The 9,956-nt window shown below is 61.0% G+C and overlaps 1 protein-coding gene across 1 annotated transcript; it reads right to left on the minus strand.

Annotated features, from left to right (window-relative positions):
* Positions 1-623: 623 nt before the first annotated feature.
* MBD3 (methyl-CpG binding domain protein 3) lies at positions 624-7,364 on the minus strand. The gene is made up of 8 exons (XM_021705535.2): positions 7,341-7,364; positions 6,386-6,441; positions 5,700-5,859; positions 4,229-4,366; positions 3,393-3,483; positions 2,808-2,985; positions 1,069-1,266; positions 624-911 (listed from the first exon to the last, which is right to left on the minus strand). Exons 1-7 carry the CDS (start codon positions 7,362-7,364, stop codon positions 1,074-1,076), a joined length of 840 nt encoding a protein of 279 aa, XP_021561210.1. The 3' UTR covers positions 624-911; positions 1,069-1,073.
* Between the last annotated feature and the right edge of the window lie 2,592 nt (positions 7,365-9,956).

Here is a 9,956-nt window from a genome sequence, read left to right on the forward strand (position 1 = left end):
GCCCAGAGCTCCCCAGAGACCGCTGCTCTGGGCACCGGGTGCTTGGAAACGCCGGGCCACAGAACGCACCCCAAGATGGGACCTCGGAGGAGCCGCGGCCCAGGACCAGCTCTGGCCCCGAGCGCTGGGCGTCCCCGTCCCCGCTACACGGGGAGGGGAAGGGAGGCTGGCCGACGGCCCAGCTGCCTTGGAGCCCCGGCCTGGTGAGTCGGCCGTGAGCAGTTCGCCGTCGCCGGTGGCTGACTGACTCTCAGGCCGGGTCGGCCGCGCTGTGGACAGTGAGGTTTCCCAACACAAAGGCGAGAGTTCGCATCCACGTGCAGCAAACACAAAGGCTAAGCAGTTATGTGGACGTCCAGCCTCGTTTGTGTCACGGATTTATTGAAGGACAACGTCTGGGTTGTGCCGTTTGCCTCCAGATGAGCTCCGAGCCGTGGCGGCTTCGCCCGCTGGTGGGCACCCCCTCCTTGGAGGGCTGACGTGCGGACCCCGGAATGGCATCCCTCACACGCGGGGATCGGGAGGTGGGACTGTTCCAAAAACTGTTTCTCCAGCCCCTTGGGGACCCTCGCAGGCCGCCTGGTGGCAGCCGTCCTGTGTGATGCGGCCGTGGGGACGAGGCCGGCCCCGAGTCCAGGTGGAGTGACAGCTCCAAGGGGGGCCTCCTGCAGGCGGGCCCGGGGCCGGCGGACACTTCCGGACCCAGGCCCTTCAGAGAAGAGCCAACGTGGGGGGCCCGTCAGGCAGGGGCTGCCCTCCAGCCGTGCCCCCGTGGGCCCAGGGGAGGGGACACGCCTGGGAGGGCCTAGGAGGGGCCGCCATCGTCCTGGGCCGGGCCACAGAGCGTGGTCCGAGCGTGGAGAAGGCGGAGTCTGCAGGAGGCTCCCTGCAGGCAGGGCTCTACGGGGCCTCTGGAAAGACAGGGAGAGGGCGCCATCAGCGCCCTGACTGGGAGCTGCCCTCCGGGGGACCAGCACAGCTGCCGCCCTGCACAGGGCACAGCCCTCGTCCCCACGGTCACCGTCTAAGCACCAGCTGTGGCCTGGGACCCACCCGGCCAGCCAGCACCTGCTTTAGACGTGCTCCATCTCCTGGTCCTGGTCGGGCTCGTCCTCGTCCTCGTCCTCGTCCTCGTCCTCGTCGGCGCCGGGCTTGTCCAGCGGCGCTTCGCCGTCCCGGGCCAGCTCCTCTACGTGGGCCAGCATGTCAGCCATCAGCGCCTCCTCCAGCCGCTTGCGCACCTGCTGCACCAGCTCCTCCTGCTTCCTGGGGACGCACGGGCTACGCTGGGAGCGTCCTCTGCCCTCGCCCCTCATCCCGGGTGCAGAATGGCCCGCGCACAGCGAGCTGGCCTCTGGCTCAGCTTCTGGGCCCTGCACTCCACCTCCGCTGGGGCGACACTGAGGTGGGGGCCCCCGCTCCCCTCCGCTGCCGCCCCTCCCGGCGCCCCCTGCAGGCACCGCCGCGTCAGTTAGCACCTGCTGGGGCCCAGCGCACGTGCACACCTGACTCCCTTTCCTGTCGCTTGAGCACGGTTTGCAAGAAAGTGGACAACGGTGCTCGGTCACCGCGGCTAGCCAGGGTGAGTCTCCTGGTGGGTGAGGGGATTTTGCTGGAGAATGCTAGACGGAGAACGGCTTTCTCGGGTCTTTCGCCTTCTGTTACAGCCGTCCAGAAAGCCGCCGGCCTTCCCTCCCTGAGGCCGAGACCCTCACCAGAACGGGAACACGAACCAGCACTGTCTGTCGCCAGGCCTGGCAAACGTCGGCCCCATCTTCTGGCAGCCACCCCCCCACCCAGACCAAATCTACCACCTAACCCACGACACGAGGTTCTCCTTTCTGTGGCTTTTCCTGTTTCTAGACGTTCTGCTTGGCTTTAAAAACCCGCTAGTCTTTCCAGACGGTTGTGTTTTCTTATACTCCCAACTCCCCGGACATGAGATCCTCTGCGGGCCTGTGGGCGATTCCGTGTCTTCCGCGTGCAGGGCACGGGGCTCTCTCCTGTACCCGCACGGCTTCCAAGCCCCAGGCCCGACAGAGGAAGCCCGCCCACCTACGACCCCACCTGTAAGCCAGTCCTGGCCACGGCTGCTGTGTTTCCAGCCCCTTCTCTGAGTGGGGTCCACAGAAAGTCCCCTAACTCATTCTGACCTCAGCCGTGCGTTGACGCTTCAGTCGAGAGAACACAGGTTCCACTTGTCCAGAGCTCCTAGATGTTTCTTGTCCTGCTGCCAGATTCAACTATCTCCTCACCAGGATGCCTTCCCAGAGGACTCCAGCTCGGGGATGCCTCCTGCCCCGACCCTCCTGCACCTGCTCCCTGGCTCAGCTGGGAAACCCTTCCGGGGCCCACCGGCCGCAGGGTCCAGCCTAAACTCGGGCTGGCCTTCGGGGCCTCTGGCACGTCTGGCGCCACCCCGCCCGTCCCATGCCACTCTCGAGCCCCCTGGCCAGGCACCTGCCAGGCCTCGTGTGCCCGAGGATGAGCAGGCCACACTGTGAGCCTGTGCATGTAGGTGAAGAACCACTTTCTCTTCCCGAGAACGTTCCTACAGAGCTAGGACGCTTCCCACCCCCTCCGCAGGCCGCCTCGGCCCTGGCCTGCTCTGAACCAAGACTCGCGGGAAAGCTCCTGCTGATGCTTTTCAAACCCGCCCTTGCTGTGGCTGCGTCCGCTTCGAGCCCCCGCGCCCCAGAGAGTGTCAGCAGTGAAGTGGGACGGTGGGGAGACAGGAGCGCTCACATCCGGCAGGGGGCGCGCCGGCCACAGGCACCGGTGGGGGGGGGTGGTGTGCAGGGCAGTACCTGATGTCCTCATCGGTCACCATGAAGGCCTTGCAGAGGGGCTGGGCCGTGTTGAGCCACACCCCGGGGTTCTTCTCCACGGCGGCCGAGAGCTGCCCGGTGATGGGCATGGTGCTGGTGTGCAGGGCACTGGCGATGGCCGACAGCAGGGTCTCATCCGTGCAGCCAGGCCCCACGCCTACCAGGGACAGGAGGGTGGTCACCACTGGGCACCTGAGGCCTCCCCCTGAGCCTCGGGTCTCGTTCCCAACTCCCCGCTACAGGCGCTCAGGCCCTTGACAAAAGCAGGAGCCGTGCCCGTCCGTCACAGTGTGGTGGCCTTTCCGCGGCGTGGGAGCAAAACCACACACAGGCCAGTCTTTGCAGGGCCCCCGACACAGCTCGGGAGCCGCAACACAGGTGGGGTGGCCTCCAGGATTGGGGGACCAGGGCCCCGGGTCCAGGCTGCACGGGCGGAGCCCTGTCCTTCCTCCCAGCCCAGCAGGAGCGTGGCGCTCGGCCCAGGGCGCGCTATTTACGGTCCTTCACCGCACTGCAGAGACCGCTGGCTTCCTTGTGCCTGGTCCCCCTCTATCCCGGGCCTACCTTGCAGGCCTTTGGGCAGGTCCATGGTCTTCACGAGCTCCTCGGCGATGTCAAAGGCATTGAGGCCACTCAGCTTCTTCTCCCAGAAAAGCTGCCACCAGACACACAGACATGAGGCTGATGGACGTGCCCCCACGACAGGCAGCCCTGGCCGGTCCCGACGACAGCTGGGGCCCATCCACACGCGGGACAGCAGTCTCAGCACGACCTCTGACCCCCACGTGCCAGAGCTACCCGCTTGGGAACAAGGGTGCAGTAGGACCCGTGGCATTTCCCGCCAGGCCTGTCCTCCCAGGCCAGAGAAACCCCAACCCGGGACCTCAGCCTTGCCGTCGGTGCTCACGGTCTATGGTTCCCAAAACATGGCACAACCCGGGGGAGGCGAAGCCCCCTTCACGCTGAAACTTCAGTACAGAAGTCCACCGTCCAGCAGGGCTGAGCTGCGAGGCCCCCAGAGGCCCCACCGTGGCCCGGCACCAGGGCAGGCCCTGCAGGTACAAGGGGCTCGCACCCACAGACAGCACCACGGGACTCTGGGGACAGCGTGCGGAGAGGCACGTCCTAAGCATGGGGGCAGACGCACAGGTCTGAGCGGTTACTTAGATGGCGACGACCCCGATGCCACCGAGGGGGCTGGAAATGACACGGGGCCTCCCTGGGAGCAGCCCCACAGCCTCCAGCTCCGGCCAGTGCCTGCATGCCAGCTATCTCCCGGGCATTTGCAAACACACTCAAAAGCACAGGGAGCTCTTGGCTCTTGAGAGGCAGGTCACAAGGCAGCACTCTATGCCCACCACGACCTCGCCTGGGAATGTGTGTGGGGCGCGCGGGCTCACCTGCCGAGGCTGCTCCACGGCCTTCTGGGGGTCACTCTTCACCTTGTTGCTGGGGTGGTTGGTGATCTTGGTCACTGGCTGCTTGAAGATGGATGCCGTCTGCCTGACGGGGAGGGCCGTGTTCAGGTCGGGCTTGCCCTGCAGACACACACAAGCTGGTACCGCAGCCCCAGGGTCCTCAGCGGGCTCTCCCCAGCAGCGGAGGAAACCCCTCCCCGTGGACTTTGGGGAATAGAGCCCGTGTCCCTCGGTCACCAGCCTACGCCAAGGCACCCCCAGGGCTGGAGGCGACGGCAAGCCCAGGCCCTATTTGCTGTCCACGGTGGGGCCATGGTGGGGCTCTGCTGGGGCTGTCCCACAGCCAGGACCAGAGCCCCCCCCAGTCAGAGACTGGTGGACGCAGTGTCACTGGGCCCCCGTGGGCGGCCCATCAGCTGTTGCAGACGGGCTGCCTTCCAGGCCCCTGCAGCGATGCCCGCACTGCCAGGTTTGGGGAGCGTGACAGGCACACCGGGGACAGCCGGGGAGCGCAGGCCTGTGGCCTCTCCCAGGGACTGAGCGAAGATGCTTTCTTTCCTTCCTTCTGCTTTTCTGTAGCTCCCAAATTTCCCTCAACAAATAGTTATGACTTTAATACCCCGGCAAATAAACTGAATTGTGGAAACTTCTCTCCACCCAAAAGCAGGGTTGTTTTTTTTTTAATTTTTTAAGAGATTTTTCTACATTTTTATTTATTTTTTAAGATTTTACCTATTTATTTGACAGAGAGAGACAGAGAGAGGGAACACAAGCAGGGGAAGAGAGAGAGGGAGAAGCAGGCCTCCCGCGGAGCAGGGAGCCCGATGTGGGACTTGATTCCAGGACCCTGGGATCATGACCTGAGCCGAAGGCAGACGCTTAACGACTGAGCCACCCAGGTACGCCAAGATTTATTTTTTTTTTTTAAAGATTTTTTATTTAGGGGTGCCTGGGTGGCTCACTGGGTTGAGTGTCTGCCTTCGGCTCAGGTCATGATCTCAGGGTCCTGGGATTGAGCCCCGCGTCGGGCTCCCTGCTCCGCGGGAGGCCTGCTTCTCCCTCTGTCTCCCCCCCACCCCGCTCATGCTTTCTCTCAAATAAATAAATAAAATCTTTTAAAAAAAAAAAAGGTTTTTTTTATATATTCATTTGAGAAAAAAAGAGCACGCGTGAGTGACAGCAAGAGGGAAGGTCAGAGGCAGGAGAAGCAGACTCCCTGCTGAGCCGGGAGCCCGACAGGGGGCTCGATCCCAGGACCTGGAGATCATGACCTGAGCTGAAACCAACAGTTGAACACTCAACCTACTGGGCCACCCAGGTGCCCCTTAATTTTTGGACTTTTTTAAAGTAACCTGTATGCCCAACACGGGCCTTGAACTCATGACGCCAAGATCGAGGATCACATGCTCCACCGACGGAGCCGGCCAGGCGCCCCCAGAGGCCTGGAGCTTACCTTGACCTGGTTGGACGAGTCATAGCGGACCCTCTGCCGGCTCTTGTTCATCTTGCTCATCAGCATCTTGCCCGTCCGGAAGTCAAAGGTGCTCAGGTCCATGGAACCCCCCAGGTACCGTGCCAGCTGGGGTTTGCTCCGGAACTTCTTCCCACTGGGGCTGTGGACAGAGAGGGGTCAGCGGCGGGCAGGGTGTGCTGGGCCAACCCTTGCCCTCTCCCCAGTGCCACCTCCCGACTGGAGCCCCCAGCAGATCCCAACGCTGAGAGCAGGGATCAACACCCTGATGCAGAAGGCTGGGGCCCAGCTCCGGGAGCCTGGCTGACATTTCAGAAACACAGTTAGGCTGTGTTCTCAAGAAAGGATTCCAGGATAACAGGTATTTGAGGGACAAACCCTAACAGTCTCCTCCTGGGTACCGTGTTGGGGACTAGGGTATCGTAGCTGGGGGGGCGGATGGTGAAACCTCGTTAAGATTCAGGGCCAGGACCCCAAATAGCTGCTCAGGTGTGACCTGCTGGAAATCCAAAACCAGGTGTTCTGAAGCCTAGAGGCCACCCACCTCTCTAGGGGACTAACGATGCCGACCCACAGGGAGACTGCACGACAAACGAGTAGCACAGGCCCAGGAACGCCAACTGCTGCAGCCACTCTGGACTGATCAGCAAGCCCACACTCCCACCTACCCGAGAGAACGAACATGTTCATGCAAAACGACACCCCGGTGTTCAGAGCAGCGGGACTCATCGAGGGCAAGAGGTGAACAGAGCCCAAGTGTCCACCGGTGGGGGGACAGAGACACACAGCGTGTCCCTCACGCATGCGAGCGTCACTCGGCCATCAGGTGGTGAGCAGACAAACACGTGGAAACATCCCGCGGCCGCGAGCAGGAGCGAGGCGCCCACACGCGCGGCCCCGGGGACGGACCCCGAGCCCACGACGCTCAGGGGGGGACCCAGACACGGAAGGCCACGCGGGGTGTGAGTCCACGTGGGTGACACGTCCGGAACGGGCTCATCCGCGGACGGGAAGGGGACTGGGGGGGCCAGGAGGGGAGGGGTGGGGAGTGACGCTAAGGAAGACGGGGCTTCTTTTTGGGTTGACGGAATGTTTTAAAGTTGGCCCTGGTGAAGGTTGCACGACTCTGTGATGCACTAAACTCACTCGCACACTTCTAGTGGCTAAACTGTGCGGTATGTGAACTACATCTCCATCAAGCTGTTAGAAAAAGCACTTGTGTGGGACCCAACGGGCCCGGGGCCTCTCCAAACACGTCACTGCTACCAACTCAACAAGCAGTCGCTCTCAGTAACAGCTCATCAGTCTGAGATTGAAAAGTGCTTGATTTTGTTGATCTCCCCTGAAAAATCTCTAGGATGAGCCTCTAATTCAGCAACTGCATGTCTGCCCCCCAAGCCCCTCTAGGGACCACGGAGGGCAGCATGGAAGCTGGGACAGCCAGAAGGAAACCCCCTCCCCTCCAACGTCAGGACCTACATGGCGGCCAGCTGCACTCCCCTCTAGAATCCCCACCAGGACCTCTGGACAAGCAGGGCCATGGCTGGAAGCCAGGCGATTCCCCTAGGCCTGGCTCTGTCTGCTAGGACCAGAAGCCCAGCACACAGAGCCCCTGACTCTTGCCTTCAGGATGATGCACTTTTCCATCGTGCTGTGCTGGCTCATGCACACACTGAGCCTACATGCCCAGGACAGCAGGAACGAACTGGGGTCGGATATGGCCACAGAGGAAGGAGAGGACCCCATGAAACTCGCCAGCCTTTCTCTGCCTCTAGTCCCCCCTGCCAAGCTACATAACAGCAAATAGACAAAGAGCACAGGTAAGTGGCTGGGGGTACAAGGCTCTGATGATTAAGGGTCTGGGGCTCTTTTGGGGTGAGGGAAATGTGGAGGATTCACCTGTCTGTGAATATGCTAGAAACTATTCAATTGTACACTTCAAATGGGTGAACTGTACGTATATGAACCGTAATCCCAATAAAGCTGTTAAAAAAAGAAAAAAAAAAAGAAGGTGCAAGAGTAGATCCCAGGGGCTGGGGGAGAGATTGAGGGGTGATGCTGATGAACAAAGGGCTCCTTTTGGGGTGATGGAATGTTCTGGAACTAGACAGATGTGATGGCTGCAAAACTTTGTGAATGTACTAAAAAACTACTCAAGACTACACATTTCTGACAGAATGTGGACTATATCTCAACTTTCAAAAAAAGGTTCTGCAGATCAGCATCGACACAGGAAAATGTCCCTGATGGTTTATTGAAAACAACAACCCTGGATTTATATAAAAGTGCACTGTGGCCTTTCTGGGAGTAGGGCCTAAGCTGGAGGGCACAAACCAGGAGCTAGAGGCGTGGGGACGGAGAGCTGCGGCTGGCCCATCAAGCAGCTTGTGGCGTGAGGAGCCGCCACCCAGCCTTGATCCCCAGGCCAGGAGATGGATGCAGGACTGAGCGCAGCCTGGCTTCCCGTCTGTGAGGGTCGCCAGGACCAGTGAGCGGGCACCGATGAGAGTGAGGCCCAAAACCCGTGACGCCCCAACAGCAAGCAAGGTACAACCTCAGACGGCTGCCCCAAGGAAGGGGGCTGCTCCGCTAAGCCCCTCCTGCTTTTCCTGAGTACACTTCTACCTCTAAAATGAGATCTTCTGGAGAAATCCTCCCTACTCTATACCCCTCCAAAGAATTATCCCCGAGATCAGGGTACTAACTTCCCGCACATCCTCAACCTCCTGCCTGGACAAAAAATGTCACAGTGAGATTATTTTCACAAAGAAAATACATGGCTGCAGGCTGATGTGTCAGCCCCCAGGTAACAATTTGTGGGGTGACAATCTTGCAAAGAATACACTCCCTTCCTCCACTCTCTGGACAAGGAAATCGAGGCCAATGCGTTCCTAGGGACAAGGCTTGGACCCCACACCAGGTCTGCTGGACTCAAGGCCCTCGTGCCCTACCTTCCCTCTGCATTGAGAGAATTAGGAAAATCTATCCATGCTCCTGCCCAGCTGCCTGCTTCAGCAGGAGCTCCAGTAGGTGGAGAGGCCAGAGACCCACATTCCAGAAAACACCATGGATTCCAGATCACACCCCCCAAACCTCCCACCCACTGGGAGGGAAGGTGACACCCACCTGCCTAGTCGGTCATCCAGGTCAAAGACTTGGGAATGGTACAGGACCCTCCCGCCACTTCCTCCCCTCAGGCCGCCTCTCAGTGGTCATGGGAACCCTAGAATTTATCTGTCCAGCCCGTTTGGAACTCTTCCCCATTGCCAGACCCCCATGCTCAGGTCCAGGGCCTCAGAGGAAGGCCCCATTTGGCTGAGGCCCCATGAGGCCCACACGGAGGTGGGGACGGGGTGGAGCAATGTTCTCAAGGTGCTCCAGCCCTGCTGACCTTGGCTCAGCCTCCCGGGGCCTCTGCACAGGATGCCCGCTGCCCGGACAGCCCCTCCCAGCTCCACCGCCCAGCTCAGCTCAGTGCTACCTCGTCAGGGAGGCCCTCCCTGAGCTGCGCCAGCCTCAATCCAGCACCCCATCGCTGGCCCTCACAGATCCCCCCACTTCTGAGCGGATCTCCTCTCCTGTAAGTTTGGGAACCTCGGGGAGCCAGCTGGTGCTGTCGCCCAGGAGAGGAAGGCCCGGGTCTGACTCCGAGCCCCACGGTCAGCAGGTGCTGCGGAGTCGTTAACAAGGGAGCCAGAGAGACCTGCTTCAGATTTTAGATCTAAGAGGAAAGACAGACACACAGGCATGCTTGGAATGAAAGGAGGGACCCCCAGGACAGAACTACAACAGCTGGCGAGGGAGTGGCGTCAGAGTCCCGGGCAGATGCTGCAGTTACACCTCTTCAGTGCCCGACCTCACACGGTCCCAGCCGCCGGCCCTTCCCAGCCCACCTCCCTCACTCCTTCCCCAGTGCGGCAAAGGCCCGGGAGGGACCCAAGTGCTGGGTGGACGGAACGGCACTCCCATCCCGCCTCGGCCTCACGCGGGCAGCTTCTGGGCCCGTGCGCAACCGCACGAACCCGGCCCGCATTCAACACGTGGCGGGTATCCCGCTTTATTCTGCCCAGCGAGCTGACGGCGCCCCAGGATCCTGGAGCGAGGGGGAGGGAGTCATCAGAGCTGGCTCAGAAACAAAAGCATCTTCCAGCAGTCGGAAAGAAAACAGCAGGGCGAGAGAAGACAGCAGGTGGCCGGCCGTCTGGGGTGGGCCGCCGGCCGCCCCTGATTCTTTATTCC

The sequence above is a fragment of the Neomonachus schauinslandi genome, chromosome 1 (assembly GCF_002201575.2).
Source record: "Neomonachus schauinslandi chromosome 1, ASM220157v2, whole genome shotgun sequence".
In the NCBI taxonomy this organism is placed as follows: Eukaryota; Metazoa; Chordata; class Mammalia; order Carnivora; family Phocidae; genus Neomonachus; species Neomonachus schauinslandi.

Excerpts from the sequence above, each read along its gene's own strand:
- MBD3 (XM_021705535.2), bottom strand. The coding sequence starts at position 7,364 with ATGGAAAAGTGCATCATCCTGAAG. Across the intron at positions 5,860-6,385 it reads GAACATGTTCGTTCTCTCGG|CCCCAGTGGGAAGAAGTTCC; the intron begins GTAGGTGGGAGT and ends CTCTGTCCACAG. Across the intron at positions 2,986-3,392 it reads CCTGCCCAAAGGCCTGCAAG|GCGTGGGGCCTGGCTGCACG; the intron begins GTAGGCCCGGGA and ends TGTCCCTGGTAG.